At 38.8% G+C, this 20,853-nt stretch overlaps 1 protein-coding gene across 28 annotated transcripts in view; it reads left to right on the forward strand.

Moving 5' to 3' along the window:
* UNC80 (unc-80 subunit of NALCN channel complex) overlaps positions 1–20,853 on the forward strand; it is a 157,723-nt gene that overhangs the window by 37,235 nt on the left and 99,635 nt on the right. For 15 of the 28 annotated variants that reach the window (XM_075180285.1, XM_075180288.1, XM_075180290.1 and 12 more), the window contains 5 exons: positions 652–711; positions 1,827–1,983; positions 8,305–8,477; positions 15,396–15,608; positions 16,157–16,328. In XM_075180285.1, coding sequence (XP_075036386.1) covers positions 652–711; positions 1,827–1,983; positions 8,305–8,477; positions 15,396–15,608; positions 16,157–16,328 — 775 coding nt within the window. The remainder of the gene's footprint in view (positions 1–651; positions 712–1,826; positions 1,984–8,304; positions 8,478–15,395; positions 15,609–16,156; positions 16,329–20,853) is intronic. The other 13 variants (XM_075180300.1, XM_075180311.1, XM_075180302.1 and 10 more) reach the window with 5 other exon arrangements.

Consider the following 20,853-nt stretch of genomic DNA (forward strand, 5'->3'; position numbering starts at 1 on the left):
TTTTTTTTTTTGTGTTTGTAAATGCCATGCTTAGGCCAAATAACTGAATCTGTGTACAATTTGGCCAAACACGTGGTTTCCTGCATTGGACTAATACAGTCATGCTCAAGCTCGACCCATGTGAGCATCTCACATATGGAGGTTTCCTGCTCACTATATACACTGGTAGATCAGCTGATCACATTTCAGTCCAGTCCCAAGGAACCTCCAATTGATCTTGATCAGATGTTAAAAATAATCTTATGTCATTTTGTGCCCACACACTCAGTGATTTGGGTCCAGTTTTGTCTACAAAAAACAATCTGTCCCACCAAATTACTGTATGTGTATAGTCAGCTGGAGGAGGCAAAATAAATATTGCCCTTATTAAACCTAACACAAACTAAACTGCCCGACACGTTTGCCTTTGTCTACCTCATTATTGGACTGGTTCTGGTCAGACCCTGCATTTACTTAAATTTTTGAGTCAAACTAACTCTTATTTTTTTGAGTCATTTATTGCTGTCAGGGAAATTTATATATCAAATTTAGGGGAGGGAAATTACAGTTAACAAGATTGCAAAATTCGGGGGCTAAGGTGGCACCACTCATCTTTCTTATTAATCTAATAGAATGCCTGCTGAACCTGTCTCCTCCTTCTCATTTGCATAGAATGCCGCTGGCATTAGGAAGAGGTTGCCAGCACAGGAGATGGGGGAGACAGATAAAAAGGTAAATAGCTTAAAAAAATGAAACATTTCAAATACGAATTGCTAGCATGACATACAAGTATACTGTATGATATATATAAGCTTTTTCTCAATGTGTAATCTTCTGTTCAAATAGAAAATATTGTGGTAAAAGGTTCAAGATTTACAGTATTTAAGAAATATGTTTTTAATTTGTCCATTCTCTAACTTGTCTTTTATTAGACATGGGAGTTAAATTACAGACATTTGCGAAAATAGACATATTGATCATGTTTTGTCCTTCTTTGTATGTTCTACTTTCAAAGTTACCTGCATGTTCCCAATAGAATAGAATATAAGTCAGGGGATTAACATGTACCTTCCACAAGATTTTGTGAAATCTAACATTGAAGAGGAATTTAAAAAAATGAAATGTTGTAAATAAGGTTAAATGTATTTCCTTTTTAGAAGAGCTTTGTTTAATTGGAAAGTTAGTGAAATGTTAATTGCATGCTGCTCAGTGCTGACATGTCTGTAAAAGTCCAATTACATTCTTAGTCACTGGCTTTATACCTCTCAGGAACCAAGGTAGTTTGCAACGTCATACCTGGAACAGTGTTTGAATTTTGCTGCTACTTTGGTCACAAGTTTAACCATGTGAATTTTATATTGCATTTTCCCCTGAAGATATAGGTGTTTCACTTGGTTAAATAATGTTTGATTTTATGGGCATTAGATCAAAAAATTAATATTCCTAAAATCTTTCCATAGACACTTTAATTCAGACCACCCAAATCTATTCACCTTGTTTTCCCAAATATGGGGATGACAATTTTTTCGTCAAGGTTTGCCGTAGTTAAGGGGCCAGGAACAATGGTAGGTTTATATATGTTAAAGACACTGAGGAATCACACAGTTTATACTCGATAATGTTTATAGCTTTCCAGACAAATGCTACATTCTTGCAGGCATGTCAAAGGGCAAATGTAGAAGAAACTATATGATGTAATACATAGTAAATATATACTGATATGGTGTCTGTACAGATATATGTTTAATGTGTAGTTGTGTGTTGGTGACATCGCCACTTGAACACATCAATCATCATCTCTGATTAATTAGAGTTGCAGAAAAATGCTATATTTCTCCTTGATGTAGGTGAAATTTACCAGTGCTGTCAAGTTGTCAGAAGCTGGGCCTGGAACAGGACTGGATGGCGGGCGAGATGAAGAAGAGAATTTTTTCAAGCGTCTTGGTAAATGGCGCTCAAGCAGAAGGAATACATCCAAGCTTCATCACACAGAAGAAAAAGATGGTTAGATATCAGGGTTCTCTTTTTCTGTTCCTTTGCAATTATTTTACCTTCTTACATTATTTTTTTTAAAACAATTTTGCTGCTGAGGTGACTTGCAGTGGATTAAAAAAAAAAGGTTCACTGCAATCTCCTTCCTTAGCAAAACATAACCCATAACAATTCCTATTTCTCATAATTATCCTATCCAATTCAGCAGTGACTTATCCATCCCATCCTTCTCTCCTTTTACCTTTACTTTGTCTTCCTAATTTTTCATGCACTAATACTAATTTGAACAAAAAAAGCAAAAAAAATATTGTGGTGCTTTCTTTTAAAAGTGAACCTTTCACCTACACACAGTGGAGGCAGCCATTTTATGGGCGGATCCAATAATTAGCCTATCATGTGACCAGGACTAAGGCATGTGACACAGAGTGAAATCACAGACTGATGATTTGGTTGGTGTTTTGAAATAGTCAGAGAACAGCGCCTCTTCTTTGCCCCCCCCCCTTTTTTTTTTGCTTTCACCATTTTGGATATAGCACAAACTATTCCGTAAGAGGGCGGCAATTCTCTGTTATTTTAGTAATGGATGTATGAATTGTTTCAATTTTCAAAGAGAACAAGAAGTGAGGTATAATTTACCCATTAGAGCGCCTAATTAATATACCGCAGTGAAATTCTGAAGGTATTGTGTTGTGTTGTGCCGTGATAATTGAGTCATCTCACAAATGGCTGCCTTCACTGTGACAATTAATAATTTTAAATATAAAAATTGTACTTCACCAAAGAAGCCCATAAAAGATCATGTTACAATGAGCATCCATCAAAGAACCCTCTTTCATTTTACAGCATGCTCCTCCCGTATCCACTGCACCTTTTTTTTTTAATCCAAATTTGGAGTTCATGTCCCCAAAAATGACACTATTAAACCAATTCCTCATATATTGGACTCCTAATCCATCTTATTCTTTTCAGTTGTATATTTTATACAAATACATTTTGTTACTCTTTCAAAACATTTAATGAGATGAAAATCCCACCCAGATACCTTGTTTCAATTATCTATTTTCTTCTGTGTTTGCATGACCAGCATTTGCATAACCATCTCCAAATAAGACACTGTCCTTTTTGCATCAGCACTATTAAGGTGTAATTGAACTGTATGGGTATACAGGGTCCCTCAAAGCCCTTGTTGATGTACAGTGGGTGTTTTCAATACTAATTAGCAGTATTGGGAATGATAGTAGTTTGGTGAATTTTTGCCAAGGAAAAATTTGATCCTTTGACCCAATAAATAGACCTCTAACTAATGAATGGATAGTAGTAGCTAACACTAGGAGGATATTTTATACTTTTCTAACATCTACTCTGTGTTAAGAGGAGATTAGCAAATTCAGCCTCATGTTGCGTACCTTGTTAAAATACTCAAAATATACTTTGTTAGATGGTATTATTGGAATTATATATTGGGGTTGCTGTGTTTGGGTACACATCCAATGACGTCCATAGTGTCATTGTCCTAAGCTGTGCAGTCAGCGGCACTTGACTTTGGGATCTTGGCAGATGACGGTTGTGATGGAGCTGACCTCAGGACACTGCCTTTGGCTGCATTCCATCTCTGTCTCTCTGCTCTTGTGGTGCTGTGCTTTGTGAAGTGTTGTAATCTGCTGGACATTTGTTCTCTTAGCTTCTTGCTATCACACCTACAGTATTATTGCAAAAGAGCTGGAGAGTAGAAACAAACTGAAACCTTAAACTACAAGATGGACCAAAAGCTTTCAATGCAGTATATTGCATCTCTAAGCGACTTAATCTATTGTTCCATGTTGCCAGTCGTGGGTTATAGATCATATTGCTTTTTGTATATTGTCAAGTTTTGTTAGATTGTTGGAATATTTGGCTGTAAATTCAAAATAAGCAAGCACATTAACACAATTAGAAACATTAGGATGAAATCAGGCCGCTTGATTTCAGGAAAATTAGCTTACAAGAAATTAAATTAGCATGGCGGGTATGTGAGGCAATGCTATGCCTACTGTATTTCAGAGCATGACACAGGACAGCACTGAGACAGAATTCCCACCTGCTGTTAGTTGTATCCTTATTATGGCTTAATGCAGGGCTACTTGACAGCATGCAAAGCGCTGAAAGAAAATCTCACTTACACAATAAAAACAAGAGTATCAAGTTACTCCAATTCAGTTTGCATGGCAGCTCTTTGAGCAAAAGCTATACCCACTGGGTTTTAGTGCATGACATAGACCAACGCTGAGACAGAATAACAACAATTTATAGCTTGCTGAATGTTCTTGAGCTCTGGCTTCCAGTGTGTACTACTGGCCCTTCTGAGAACTTTATATAGCTTATGCCTAAATGTCTACAGCAGTTGTACAGTTTTAGGGTAGAGTCACTTGGCAGTGAAAGAATTCTGTGTTTTTCAGCAAGAAAAGGACAGTGTTCATTAAATGCTCATACATGGAAGTTAATGGAAAAGGCTCCTCCCTATCACTCAAGAGCGCTCCAGATTAGAAAACACTAAATGCAGTATTGTGACAGGTACGGAGCATATACTCTTCATTTCAACCAGTCATAATATGCAGACATCCAGTTCTAAAGAACCCTGTGCTTATCTAGCTAGAAAAATGTTTTTTCTCTGTCATGCCATTGGGGGTCACTGCAACAATGTGGTATATTAGGTGGACTTGGAGCAAGGGCACTTTAAATCTCAGTTGAGAGGATAGCCCCTCCCCTACTACATTCCTCCTAGATGGAACCATCCCCAGTTTTTTGTAAGTGTTCTTTGGAGTAGGGAGTACTTCCAGAGAGGGTTCAGATAATTGTCTCTAATTCTGACCTCTCTTCAGAAAAATATGATGAATTGAGTAAAGTGTCTGACTGGGAGAACTCTTATGGTGTTAAAGATCCTCTACTTCTCAGAGTGTGGATGGCTTAGTCTTGGGGGTTCGGCAAACTTTAGGGTTTGAGGATCCTGAAGTTTCAGACTCTGCTGGCTTCTCCTTTCTTAAAGGGCAGAACAAACAGATGGTCTGTTAATGTTCATCTCCTCAGCACTTAGAGCTGGTTTTGGAGGCTTGGCATAAGCATAACCAGAAAATCCATATGCTGGGAAAATTTAAATCACTTTATCCCTTGTTATTGGAGGAGTCTGTGATATGGAACAGTTCTCCCAAGGTGGATCCTCCCATTGCCTGCCTAACCAGAAGTACCGTTATCCCTATGTGGTATTTTCACTCCGGGATTCTACTGATAAAAAGTGTGATTTTCTGCTTCGCTCAGACTTTGTGGTGGCTGATAGCTTGTTTAGACCAGGTATGTCTAAAGCCTGGGTGAACAAGGTTATTCCGGCAAGGGCGGAACAATTGGCTAAGAATTTTCAAGAGAATCATCCCAGGGCTGACTTGTGTTAGCTGAAAACCTTCGCGAGGCTTCTGATTTTTCTCATTCAGATATTTTTACATGCAGTGTCTGTTACTTCCACACTCTCTGCACTCATTCACAAAGTTTATGGCCGTCACGACAGGTCTCCGGCGTTCTCAGGGAGTCTCTATTGTTCCTTATTTAGACGACTTGTTGTTGAAAGCTCCATCACATTCAGTCCCTCTGACTATTGAATTTCTGGAAGCACAAAGCTGGATCCTCAACATGCCCAAGTCTTCTATGATTCCTGTGCAAAGGATGTGTTTTCTTGGTATCAAATTTGACACAGTGTGTCAGCAGGTGTTCCTTCGTTAGGAGAAGGTTCTCTCAGTTCTATTCAAGACCAGGTCCCTGTTGGCCAAGTAGGATGAGTCCCTTCTCTGTTGCATGAAGTTGCTAGGGACAATTGTATCTGTGTTTGAAGCAGTACCCTTTGTACAGTTTCATTCTCGGCTTCTTCAGAGGGATCTTCTCTGAAAGTGGTCCAAATCCACCGTTCATCTGGACAAGCAGTTGATTAGGTTGTCCACAACTGCTCGTCAGTCCCTCATATGGTAGTTAACAGATCGAATTCTTCCAAGGATCAGTCCATCCATCCATCCAATCATGGGAGTGGACCATAGTTACTACAGATGCCAGTCTGTCTGGTTGGGGTGCGGTCATCAGTGCTCTCCATTTCCAGCACCTCAGCCACAATAGGGTGCATCCATGAGAATGGTCTCTTCATGTGGAGGTGTTTGCTCTCCTGGCACATCGTTGGGGTCAGTCAAAGATAGATGTCATGGTGTCCCATCTGAACTTCAAGGTCCCTCATTTCAGTGAGAAGTCCATGGATCCCTCCGTGAGGAACACGGATGCCATGATGATTCTGTGGCGGTTTTGTCTTTCTCCAGTACAAGTTTCTCAGTTATAAAGAAGGTGCAGACTTTCCTACAGGGAGCTCTACATTAAGTTGGTGCTAATAGAGAGCCTTTTGAGCTGTTGGAATTAGCGGATCTCCATTATGTTACCTGGAACGTAGTGTTCTTACTCGCTATCTCTTCTGCTTGTAGAGTGTACAAGTTGGGGACACTGTGCTGTAACCCCCCCTTTCTGATGTTTCATTCACACTAAGCGTGCTTGGCACTAAGTCCTCTTTTGTACTGAAAGTGGTCTTTTGTTTTCACTGAAACCAGGAGATTGTCATTCCAACGTAAGTCTCAGTCTTCTGATGTGTCTTTGAAGCTTCTGGATGTGGTCTGGTCCCTCAGGTGCTATGTGGACCACATGAAATTCAGGCGGCTAGGCCTTTGCCGATGGGCTTAAAAGCTCATTCGACCAGGGCTGTCGGTGCTTTGTGGGCAACGTATCAAAGTGCTTTGGCTAAACAGTTGTGCAGGCTACTATGTGGTCGTTTGCAGCACACCTATTCCAAATTCTACAATTTACAGGGCTTTGCATCTCGGGATGCTAGCTTCAGTTGGAATGTTTTTCATGCGGCTGTTTCAGAGCAATCCCTTCCTTAGGGACAGCTTTGGAATGTCTCCATTGTCGCAGTGCTCCCCAATGGCATGACAGATAAAAGAGGATTTTTTTATTCACTGTAAAATCCATTTCTCTGAGTCCATTGGGGGACACTGCGCTCCTTCCCTTTGTTCTGATTATTTGATTGTTGTTGTTTACTGTTTTAGGTACTCTCTTCTGGGCTTTGTTATTTCAAAAACTGAGGATGGTTCCATCTAGAAGGGGCATAGTACTGGAGGAGCTATTCTCTCAACACTTTGAGATTTAAAGTGCCTTTTGTCCAAGTCCCCCATTGTTGCAGCATTTCCCAATGGACTCAGAGAAATACTCTTTTTTAACCACCGCCAGTTGATTCTACCTTTAGTAGTTTAGTGTTTTTCAAATTAAACATAAAAGCCTAGTTTTAATATAGCCTCAAGAGATGGTAACTTTCCTGCCTTTCATATCTCTGAATCCCAGAACTGCACTTTAGTGTACTAGTGGCTCACTTGATGGTGCAGTACTCTGTCCTACATCTGAAGTTACTGACTTGGATCTGTAAATAAACTGCACTGTTAGCAGCAATGTATGAGACAGCAGATTAATATTTCTCTTATTACGTGTTTACTTTTCTCATTTTGAATAAAAAAAAAAATTCCCTTACTGTTCTCCAGCATATATAGTACAGCATAGTTGACACTATAGTACAAATATTAGTCTCAATGCATTACTAATGTAATACAAACAAGGTATGGATAGTTGAAATTTTGAAATAAGTGTCTATATGAAGTTAGTTAAACTCTTGCACTTTCTTCCCCTAGAGTTATCTGATCATTTTTTTAAATTTTGTATAAAATATATTCAGCATCAAATTAAAAATTCTTACGTCCATATTGTTCAGATATTCAAGATAAATTGATTAAAGTTAATGAGCAGATTATTCTGTTCCTTCTACAGTGTACACAATACAGAGAACATGGTTAGTTTTACTGTGGTTTGAGCCAAACTGATATAGGGATAATGTATTAATTTACCAAAGATATTCCACACCCTGCTTATGATGCACACGCAGTTATGCTGATTGTGTTCTATTAGATGAAATGGTCAATTTGATGACGATTTGAATGGTCAACATATAAATTATGATAAACTAATGTCACTCTATGGATCCCAACGTACATGGAAGACACCAGTCTAATGCTGAGGTGTGTGGAATACCTTGAAAGATCATTGTCTCTACATGTTCCCCCATAATACGCTGGGTGTTGTGGGTGATGCCACCATGTGCGCTTAGCTTCAGACATCGCATTAGGTTAGAGCGCTGGGGTAATCCAATGTAATGGGGTTCTGCAATGGCTGTTTTATTTGTGAGATCTTGTGCTCTTCCCCCCTCTTTCCTCCCACCTTTGCTTCCTTCAGGATGCCACAGCTTTGATGATCATGCCACAGCCAACCAGGAGGCTGGAAAAGGTAGAAATGTTGTCAATCTTGGAGCGATAAGGCAAGGGATGAAGCGGTTTCAGTTCCTCCTCAACTGCTGTGAACCTGGGACTATTCCTGATGCCTCTATTTTGGCGGCAGCCTTAGATTTGGTGAGCAATCAAATGAGCCTTTGAATTGTTACATGATAAATGCACTACGTTGCCAAGTATAGTTTCTGAGTATTTTTCCATAAATCTAATGCGTATAATCCCCTCCATCAATGCACTTGTATTTATTCCAGTGCACTGTATCTTACTCCTTCCACAGGTATGGGATATATATTCTGTAATGCTTGCAATTTTAAGGGTAAGCGATTTTGTTGTATATATATCTAAAATCTACTTTTAACACATTTGTGTGCCCAGTAGCACTATATAAATAAATAAACATACTCTTACATACATACATTCATGCATACCGGTAGCATTGACAGATTCATTTTCATTCATATTTGTGGAAAGATTTTAAACATACAATGGAAGAGGTGAAGGAAAAAAACTATACAATTAATGTGTTCCACTCAATAGCAGTTTTATGAACTTAGAACATCTTTCTACATTGGTCAAGTTGTTTTCTTATTTTGATATGCTTGTTGTCAATTTCCCTACTAAACGCAAAACTTTACATTTTGCATATGTGAATTTCTGATATAAAATTGAACTGGTCACTTCATAAATGCTTAGCTGTGAAACCCAATTTTTCATGGTCTTTGCAATCCAGTTTTGTCATCTGCAGATGGCTTGTGAACCCTACTTGTCCCCCTGAAAATGAGTCCTCTAAAACAATAAGATGAAATGGATTGCCTTACTAAAGCAGCTTTGTTAAAAAAATAAAGTGCGATGGAGTATTTCCTACATTTATCCATCACACACAACACAAGACATATCTAACAGCCTAGAGGTTGGTTAAAGAGTGCTGGCATAGAACAAAATTCTCAAGTGGCAAATCATAACATGTAGCTTATGAATGCTGTGACATTACTGACCATCCACTTTTGGTGTGAATCCATAAATTTGCAGCCTCTACGGATAATTTCTGTTATTTAGGAGACTGCAAGCCAGTGTCACGATCTGCCTTAGGCTGCAGTTCAGTGTCTCCTCTCTAGATGCTGCATTGCCTTCGTCTGCAAGGGGTTAAGCCTTCCTAATTACTCCTGGATCCTTTCCCATTAATCTGAGCCAGTTGATCATCAATTGTCTTGCTGCTGGTCTCTCTGTGAAACTCCTGTTTGGATCCTGACATCTCCCTGGTGTTGGACTTCTGCTTTGTTCCCATGCTTTACACCTCCTTTTGTGACCCAGACCCCGACTTTTTTTGACCTTGCCCCTGCTTACTCCCTGGTATATTGTGGATCTTCCGGCTTCTGATTCCTGGCTTGCCTGACCCTCCTTTTGCCTGATTCTCCCTTGGATCATCCAGTGCCTCATGCCTTCTTGCTAACCTGGTAATTCAGTCTCCTTGTTCCTACAGTTCATCTGTATAACTGGACACCAGTATGTCCTGCTTCTGTGGCTAAACCTGGTAATCCAGTCTCTGTTCAGCACTTCATTTGTATACCTGAACACCAGTGTTTCCTGCTCCAGCTTCCCAACTAACCTGGTTATCCTGACAACTGTGTCTGTGTTTTAACCATTGTGTATTCAGCATCTGCAGATTCCAAGATATACCTGGTAATCCTGCTGTCTTTTACCTTCTGCTTCTATGGACTATTCCCACTGTTAACCATTGACCCATTTATTAACTCTGTGATCCGTGTTCAATAATAAAGACATTCTGTTTTAACTACCACAACTCTCCATAGTATTCATACTGGGAATCCTGACAGCCAGTCACTCTGCCTCAATCTGTGAGACTGCAAACCAGAAAGTCTGCCTACACTTTCTTTCCAATTCCAAAAGTGTCATTCGCCCAAGAACACATATGGAGAGGAAACATTGGTAAAAGAAAAGAATATGCTTAATAAAATTATCCTACCGGAAAATAAGATCCTGGAGCAAGCAAAGCTTTGCAGAAGGCGAACATCACTGAGCTAGGAATAAGTTGGTAAAGGTATCATTTGAAAGACGTATTGCAGGGAATCAAGTATATTTGTCACGGTAGGTATGGGTAGGGCTTAGGCTCATGGAGGAATTATGAAGAGAGGGAAGGGGAGGCTTGTTCCCAGACAGTTATTTGCAATTGATACCTCAGTGCAAGAATCGTTGGCAGCATGTCTAACATTGAGAAAGCGCTCTATATACTACAGCACTTGTGAGAGGAGGAGAGTGGCTTCAGACCACACTGCGAAAGACTGAATATTAACATTGGTGCAGAAGTCTGTCTAGTCAGAATGGGTCCCTTACCACACACTAGCAGCCAAGGCTACAGGAGTGCATCAATCCTTCACTCAACTGCAGGTTAATCTCTGCTTTTGAATTCACTTTATGGGGACCCTTTACAAGAACCTGCATAATATATCATTGCTCCGGCAGGGAGGTGGCCCAGGAGCAATCCAGGAGTTAGGAGGATTGTGGCTGTGCCCATCCGGCCATACTATGAGCAGTGGAGGTGGATCATCTGGTGACAAGAGACATGCAGTGGCTTTTTTGGCTCCCCAGCAGAGGGACCCTGAATGGAACAGAAATTTGTGTCTGTGGGAGATCCCTGCAGTGAAAGTGCCCATCCCTGATGGGGTTGTGGTTGCAAATGGCCATGGTAGTCTCAGGGTATCAAGGGATGAGTAGTAGACCATGGGAGCCTGTATCTACTAAAGAAGGGATTGGGACATGGTGAGTGAGAATGCCCTGGGAAGAGGCTTGGTGAGCTTGGGGGTCCCCCTGTCAGGGAATCTGAGGAATTATGTGAAGCAGGCAAGGGGAGGCAAAATGCATGATTTTAAAGGAAGGAATCTTAAACATTTTCATTACTTCCATTGTAATGTTTTAAAGTAAAGTGAGTGGGAAGGGATAAGAGCAGGAGAGAGGGGGGTGATAGAAGGCTTCGCAAAATGATCTCCAGGATGTTTGGGAATTGTTTCCAGGCCTTTGTGATTTTGACAAAGGTAATTCAGGAAAATAGACTGTCTCTTTTTGTAAATATAGATACTATTTTGAAGGGCCGTAGGTTGTTTGGGCTGGTTACATTACAATGAGTAATTCAGGTGAACAAAATGGTCCCATCTGGGTTGAGGGTGGGATAATCTATGTATGGGGCTCAGTGCTGCCAACTGCCTGTATCCAGGACATGACTGTAAGCCAGCAGCTCCATCAGCAGGGACAAAGAGGGGAACATGTGGGACACTTGTGCTAATTTAGGCATGAATGTTCAGAATATGGCCGGGTCCACTGCTTGCAAAGTGCTTCAAAAGCTGACATTATTACTGGAAAATGGTATTTTGGATGTCTTGCAGTGAACTGAAATGGTTGAAGTCAGCCAGGTATTCACCAGGAGTGCTAAAAAAAAATTGAAGTCCGACAATGCTTCTCCATCCACTTCGTAGGCCTCCACTCTGCTCTCCTGAGCATGTGCTGTCTAAGTTCAGGGAAGCTTTTTTTGGGTTTTCAGTTTTTGAAAGCTCCCACAGGCCTTCATTGTGCATGTGCTGTCCCCACACCTCTTGGACAATGTCAAAAGTACTTCTGAAAAAAAGCTCAAATTGCATGTGACTTTATCGCTTATTGGAACTTCATTGGCAATGCCTCTGTAAATTAATTAAATGATCTACAATCTGGGCAGAATAGTTCTGTTTATCTAGGAGACTAACAATTCATGTTTAAAGTGTAATTACTTGCTCTCTTAGTAAGTATTTGTTATATTGATAAATTGTATATTCATCCTACATAGCATACAGATATTATATATTACATATTACATAGCTGCTTTATACTATGTGTGTATATACTGTGTGGTATTTTCTCTTCCTTGTAACCAATATATATTGTGTTTATCATGCTGAAGTGATAAAAAAAAAATTATTGTGCGTAAAACATGGGTGCTGCAGCATGCAAAGCGTGCTGTGAATTTTTTTTAACATGGGTGTGTCTATGCAAAATAGTTTGTGTAGCTTCAGTGGAGATATGACTATTTGTGTTTTTTATAAAATATCCTTTCAAAACCTTTGCAGCAGATGATCAACATTATCTGACCCAGCAATTAGCCATCAATTGGTGTTAGCAAATAATGACAATTCCATAACCCAGCACATAGGTATTATAATTATATCTATAGTGTTAGCCACTGCCCAGATTTATCAGAGGAGAAATCCTAATCATTCTAGCCTAGGTTAGGGCCAGAAAAATGGTATGTGACCACACTGCTGCACACTCTAGCGGGAGCATTGATCACTGTGTATATAACAGTCAACAAACACAGTAATAATAATAATTATAATAATAAGCATTCAGGACTAGCAACAGATTGTAGGATGAAAATAATATGGAGCATTGTTTGCCATTTGGAAAATGACATCTCATAGAACAGATCCTTCTAAGCTGGAATCCAAGGAGAACCTTTATTTAAAGCTGCTCTAAAACCTGCACTGTTATAAACCACTTTACATAATAAGTTTTATTTTACCCTGTACCTTCTTTTCAATATTGAAATGCTAGTTGGCAAATTATTTTGTGCATCATCCTTTTTACTGGAACTATTGATGCTGTTGAGACTGTTTTTAGAATTGATTATGGCAATTTGTGGTTATTTTCAGCTTTACCTCGTCTGGTTCATTCCTCTCCATTTGTGATTTGTTTCTGTGTCCTGTGATTCCATCTCTATCCATTCTCTCCTCATATCTTCATCTTTTCCTTGCCTCTTCTTCAAATGGCAGGTAAGATAAAATATAATAGGCTGACTCAAGGGGTGCAAGTTATTTATTTTCTTACAGGTGTATGTTGACCTATAAACTTTAATATCTAGAACTGCATAGTTGTTCGTTTGTTGAGGTTCTTCCTTACCAATAATTTTCAGAATAACCTCTGTGCTATGTCCCAGCCCCGGCAAGAAACCTAGAAGTGGATTTGGGAGAGGGGTATTGCTTCCCAGGGTCATTGGCAATTTGAGTTCTTCATTCAGCTATTGCTAGTACTGGGACCATATGTGGTGTAATCATCTCCATGTGTGGAGCTTTGAATATACAACACCTTCCTGTATTTTATAAATATAATCAGCAGGGCTTTATTATAAGGAGCCATTCTCTGTACAGAAACTCCATCCCTGCCATCCCTCTTCCTTCACTCTGGGAAAACTCACAGTTTTAACACATACATTTAGCACTCCTAAAGGCAAGAATCCCAAGCCTGAGATACAATAGTAGAGCTTCACAGACTTTCAGGAAAGATACTGTTATAGACATCATGTTAGTTGAAACCTAAAATTGGCCTGCTGGTATCCCTAATTGTGACCACTTTAGTAGTTATATCTAAGGCTGAAGCTTGGGCTACAGTTACATTGGAAAGATTCCTGTCATGAGAAAGAGCTCTTCAGCCTCAATGATATGAGATGACACCTATTCAGTAAAATCCAGCCAACAAAGTGAGTGGCTACATAACATGATAAACAGAATTGTTGGCGCAATACGCATCAGGGGACTTCTGTAGATACCACAGTAAATGGGAAATCAGGTGACTATGGCAGATCTTAGGATCAGTACCAGAATTGGTGTTAGAAACAAATTTTGTTCAATGATAGTGCTATATTGTAGAGGTCTGAGTTTGGTTAAGTCATATACCATAACACGTGACATTCAGAGTTCAATACCACTTATTCTTACACACTGCACAACAAACAACAGTTTTGATTGTACCGTAAGTAACCAATAGTTGTATTTTGGTCTGCATAGTGGCACAGCGGTTACCATCACTGCCTCACAGCCCTTGGGATATGGATTCTATTCTGACCAGGGCACTATATGCATGATTCATGTTCAGAAATACGTCCACTTGCATAGCGTATTTTGCATGAAATAGCTCTGGACATGCCCAGAAATGGACACTACACCAATGAAGGCATTTGCATGCAATTCATGTCTGAATGCAAATGACACTTAATACTGCCTACATCCTGAGAGGTGGAACGATGGAGGGAAGGGGCAGACTAATGTACGCCATGAACTGTAAGTATGTTTTCCGATGCAGATGTGGCCGATTAAAATCCTATATTTGCCGTACGTGCAGGTGTAAATGGCGACTGATAGTAATGACTGACATGGCATCGTTTTTTAATTAAAAAGTACACATATGCACGCCACTAGCTATCACAGTTGCATGAAACTAAGATATACTATAAGAATGTATGGTACATACAGTACGCATTTAAAGTTTCTTTATGTAAATGTAAATATATATATATATATATATATATATATATATTTTATTTATTTTTAAAATAAATATGTAAATAAATTATACTGTTGTTATTTGTTTTATGATTACATAAAAGTTTTATACGTTCTGTGACTTTTTATTGTACATACACAGGTGAGTATACTGCAGTCTGTTTTGTGTGTCAACATAAGGCAGGTTCTGTTTAGGAAGAGTGTGCTTACACCTAGATTCAAATAGAAACTTATCTAGAGATACGCTTGGATTTGAATATGGTCAGAACTGCGCACAAGTTCCATGCTCTTGTAAAAACACATCTTATGTGCAAGTTGCGTTCTGACATGAATCAGGCCTATTAGTGTGGTGTTTGTAACTTCTCCCTATGTTTGTGGGGGTTTTTTCCAATTATTCAGATTAGTAGATTAGTTGGCTTCTGATGAAATTAACCATAGTGTGTTTGTGTGGTGGAGAATTTAGACTGTAAGCTCCAATGGGGCAGGGACTATAAATGTAAATGTAATGTGCTGCAAATTATGTTTGCAATAATGTCACTGTGGGAACTTGCCACCAATGGGAGCACCTGAATCACAGTGCTTTTTATGCAATTGTATGCACTAATTACCATTTTTATTTGCAGACATGGGACTCATATGCATTTAAACAGGCTATAATTTAAGAACCATGATGGATGGATGGTTCATTAGTAATCACTCCCTTTTCTGCCTATGGTAGGAAGCTCCTGTCGTGGCCAGGGCAGCTCTCTTTCTGGAATGTGCTCGCTTTGTGCATCGGTGTAATCGAGGAAACTGGCCGGAGTGGATGAAAGGACATCATGTGAACATAGCCAAAAAAGGCCTTTCACGTGGTCGCTCCCCTATCGTGGGCAATAAACGAAACCAGAAGCTGCAATGGAATGCAGCCAAGCTTTTCTACCAGTGGGGAGATGTAAGTGGGCCCTTTAAACGTGTTTTGCGGCAATTGCCAACTTCCCTGGTGAGGCATTATTTATTATAAAAATGTGTTTCATTGTGGAAGCAAAATCAGGGCTCCTCTCAATCTTTAAACATAAATGCTATTTAAATGGGAAGTGTTAGAGAAGAAGATTACGATAACTTTTAGAAATAGTTTAACAAACTTGTCTCTTCACTCGCGATGGTTCAGGAGGGCAGCCATGCTTGTCCCCTGTTTTTTGACCATCCTGTTGTTAATCAGCAGCTGCCCAGCCAAAATATCCTCAGGTCTGTGACCTGTGGGTTCCCTGAGATGAAGTCCAACTCTCCCTTGTGCGATCCTTGGTGAATAAAAGGGTTCTTATTGGGCTCCATGTCTCAAATTAGCCAGCACAAATAGCTTGTGGTGTAGTGGATCCACATTTTATATGGACGTTAGTAGCCACCAAAGGTATAAATAAACAGAAGACAAATTGTCTAAAACCTACAATCACGTCTTCTGGTCTGATCATTTTTAGATATATAATATTAATCTTCTTTCAGGTGATAGGTGCCCGTCTCAATGAGATTTGTCATAGTGAAAGTGAAAGTCCAGCCAACCTGCTGGGTCTTATCTATGATGAAGAAACCAAGAGAAGGCTGAGGAAAGAGGATGAGGAGGAAGACTTTTTAGATGACAGTAAGGAGACTCCATTTACTACAAGAAACCCTGCTTGTAAGGAACTCTGCTTCAGGAGCATTCTATTTCTTTTTTCTCTTGATAATTCTTGCTTGGATATTTTAGACAGGTTTATCACCTGTTCCTTGTTTCTCACATCAGATCGGCCAACTGTGTTTTTTTATACTGGGTCAGACAGCATAAAAGATAAGGTGTATCTGTGGAGGACCAAATACTCCTGACCTGGTATAAAGGATCTGGTATGGTTAGATTGTATTGAGTGACCAAGATGCAGGTGGCAATCCTACACACAGGCTGATGCACAGAACTTTTTGCATGTGCCTTTGGTAGACAGAGTAATAGCGGCGGTCCCAAAGTTTATCCTTGGATATGAGACAGAGGTAAAGTTTCTAAACTCTCTTATCTATCTGCTGATCTAGAAGCATATTCCGGAAAAACTAGAAATTGTTGGGTTTAAATTAACAGCATTCATTTTATACCACTGTCATAATAAAATGTCAATGATTGTGAAACTCCACACTGTGGAAAACATTTATTGATCCAAACTGGAGTCATTGATTTAGTTTGATTGACAGAGCTCAACATGCCTATTGCAAGTAATGCACAACAATGGCTCCTTCTAGGAAATGTTGACTGTCTCTATTTATATGGCATAGGTAAGATGCAACTTAATATTTCTTTTACCCAACAATCTCTAGACTAAAGAAAACTAGGACTGGTTTTAAAGATGAATATGCCCAATGATTATATTGGAGAGCTACATGACATCGCTCTATGATGTCTCTGTGATCTTTATTTCCTCAACTGGAATGAAATAAAGATTACAATGCAAATTATCCATAGCTTTTGCATCTTCTAACCTAAAGTGCAGCATCTGTTTGTGTCCAGATGGGTCTATGCTGTGTGCCTTATTGCTCTGTGGAAAATACTGTTATACGTCTTTAAGGCTCTTTTCTGTGCAGTCTGTCTCCATATATTTCCAAGGCATTATGCTTTAAAAACATTTTGTTGGCCGAAAATATAGTCATGACTTAAAAATGGAAATGTGATCATAAAATGCAAGTAAAGTTGAGCAAAAAAATGATGTCACCAAAATGTTGCTCTCTCATTAAATGTTTTACCCTAATTGTGTGTATAGATAATGCCTTGGCCATATGTGTGCCAATTTTTCTAACTAGAAAATGCCTGAATGGTAAACATTTTCTAGTTAGCATTGATTTCTAGATTAAAGTAATATAATTCTTATGCAATGTTAAAACCTATGGTTTGGGCTTACTTTAACTGACAAAATAATATCAGGATACTTACTGCAAATAATGGCAAAACAACTGTATGAACCAGATGTTTTTTTATCCTTTAGATCATTATAACCAGTCTTTAAGATTCCAACTGTTGAAGCTCAAGAGTTTAAACAAAAATAATCACTTTATTATTCTCCTTAATGAATTGTGTTTTGGGATGGGAATTTATGGGAAACATCACATTTTAAAAATAATATTTGCTTGGTAGGTTAAGTACTTCTGGTTGAATACTAGAAAAATGTCATACCTTAAGGTCATACTTCCGAGTTATTCCTCAAGGTCATACCTCAGAGTCATACATCAAGGTCATACGTCAGCGTTATACCTCAAGGTCATACCTCAGAGTCATGCCTCAAGTTCATACATCAGCGTTGTACCTCAAGGTCATACCTCAGAGTCATACCTCAAGGTCATGCCTCAGAGTCATACCTCAAGGTCATATCTCAGAGATGCTTGGTTGAAAAGTTACTAGTTGGAAATTCCGACAAAGTGTTACTTTCAGTGAATTCTCATTAGTTTACATTTTAATTTGGCCACTGGGGCAGTATTCCATTTGAGTCTTATTTCTTTTTTACATGAACTCTGCTAGCAGTTTATAATGTGACTACAGCAGAGCTCTGCATAGTAAATTTAGAAATAAATATGTTTTATGTGAATTTTAATAAATATGCCTTTATAGCACACTAACAAAGGTTTTGAGGCTGCTTCTCCTTTTTCCTTATGACAAACCCCCTTTTTGGCCACATCGACAATACATGAATTCTCTATATGACCAGTCTGATTGGTAAACACTGCTTATTTGACCACATAACAGTATTTATTTGACTAGTAAATAACACAGATTTGATCAGTAAATAATATCAGTATGGCTAGTTAATAGCACTTATTTCACCTGTCTAAAGAGGTCCTATTTGACAACTTTCTAGTGACCACTAACCAGTATTATTTATGGCTGCTCTACTTTCTGTGCCGCTATTGACCAGTAAGGGGAATGTAACTTCCCGCCAGCAACAAGCAGTGTGATTCGTAGAGATTAAGGTCACCAATTTTTGCTCTACATCAAACCAAACAGAGTAAAGTGCAGTCCCATCAACTGTTAGGAATTAATGGTGGAGAGATAGCTAGTATTTTAACCGGTCCCATCGCTGGTTGATCTCTGGTCTTACTCAACCAGTTACAATGGTAGCTGATCGCTGCTCTAAGGTATACTAGCTCCCACTCTAACAAACATATTTTTTCTGTATAATGGCTTTTGCTCCTGTTTTTAACTGAATATTTATATAAATAAAAAGGGTTATTAAACAGTATGCTACTGAAAAACAGTATCTAGAACATTGGCAGTTCTAAAACAATATAAACATCTGGATCATGCATGAATGCCTAAGATAGATACAACAATGATATTACATTAGTTTGTCATAGTTAAAGTGATCATTATGGACCTCATTTAGAATTCGGAGCAAAGCAAAAAAACAATGAAAATTTGCTCCTGGACAAACCATGTTGCAATGCAAGGGGTGCAAAAGCATTTATTTGTTTTTGCACGCAGGGAAAATACTGGCTGCTTTTCCATGTAGCACACAATTACTGGACGGCTTTATTTTTACACTGCAATCTAGAATGGAGCCGGGACACGCTCTCTCCCTTGCTCCTGGACAAAATCTGTCCTCAAATTTTAAATTTGCCCCCCCCCCCTGCAGTGCAATATGGCTTTGCCAAGGTGCAAGTCGCTCTTTTTTTGCTTTGCTCCTGACTCTAAATTAGGTCCGATATGCTGGTTATGTTATGATGGCTTTTTATGTTTATTTTTATATTTTATGTGAGAATATTTGTGATGTCAGATGTGCAACCAGACCAAATTATGATATAAAATACAGCATAACATGTTATTTATAATGCAAATTGATATGCTGATACATTATTCTTTTTGGTGCAATTTATGTTAGATCATATTGCTAAATAATTTTAATTTATTTTGATATAGTTATGACAATTATGTGTGAACCATTGGACTTTTAAGAAGCATTTATTTCTTTCTGGTTGCATTTTTCTGAACTATTACTGTTGCTTATCTTAACTAGTTGTAAAAAACTGCATGCATCCTACATGTTGATTATTATATTGTGTTTGCATGAACCTTATTGTAACATGTTGAGAAACCATTTTATCAAAATGATTTAGTAAAACTAAAAACATTTGTTTCACGCTATTCCCCAATTTCCTAGGGAAATGTTATTTATGACTGTTATATGTTGAAACAACAAAGGGTTTTTGAAATCTTCAGCCAGAGTCACATGCCGCAGTCGTTTATTATGTCATCATTAAACACAGTCTATACTTAAAGTCAACCATGAGTTGAATGAACACTTAGGGCCTGAGTCATTGAGGAAAGTAAGGCAAAAAAGGAGTAAATGTTCTCTGGGACAAACCATGTTACAATGCAAGGGGTGTAAATTAGTTTATTATTTTCCACATAAGTTAAATACTGGCTGTTTTTTTTATCTAGAACAAAAATATTTTATAGCTTTATTTTTACACGTAAATGTATAGTTGATCTAGGACATGCCCTGCCCCAACTATAAATCTGTCCGCACATTTTAAATTTACCTCCCCCTCCAAAGCAACATGGTTTTGGCCAGGTGCAAAGTTATTCCTTTTTTATATTTTGCTCTCCTTAATGACTTACAGTGTGCATGTGCTCCATTGCAAACATGTGCATCTTCTTTTATCTTCTTTTACGATACTGCACTTGTCTACAACATGTCCAAAATATCGTACAACATGCCTACTTTTGCTGGTGGCTCATAATACATTTGAGAAAGCATCACAGGGTCTGCTCACCTCACGGCTTGTAGGTTGAGTGCTGGTCTCAACACTCATAGCTGCAAGATGCCAAATCAGTCTAAGTACTTTTTATCTTTGCCTCTTTGGCTCACCCATAACGCCTCATTATATCAAATTTCCCCAAATGCTGTTCTATTATTGCTCATTTAACCCTTATTAAGCTATGTCTCAGTTATGTCAAGTATTCATATTAGTCTTTTACTTACATCCCTCTATAGTTCTACAACAAGATTATATATAGGTATGTTTATTAAGATCTGGGGATAGGGCTGGTTTTCTATTGTCACAGTGACAGATAACCACTTAACGCCATAATCGATCAATAAAACACTGCTGCCTCTGCGATACTGGCCAGAAGCCGGAAGAGTTTATTGCTTCACAGGGCTAGTCACAGGGAATATCGGCAATGCATAACC

The sequence above is a fragment of the Mixophyes fleayi genome, chromosome 7 (assembly GCF_038048845.1).
Source record: "Mixophyes fleayi isolate aMixFle1 chromosome 7, aMixFle1.hap1, whole genome shotgun sequence".
Taxonomy (NCBI): Eukaryota; Metazoa; Chordata; class Amphibia; order Anura; family Limnodynastidae; genus Mixophyes; species Mixophyes fleayi.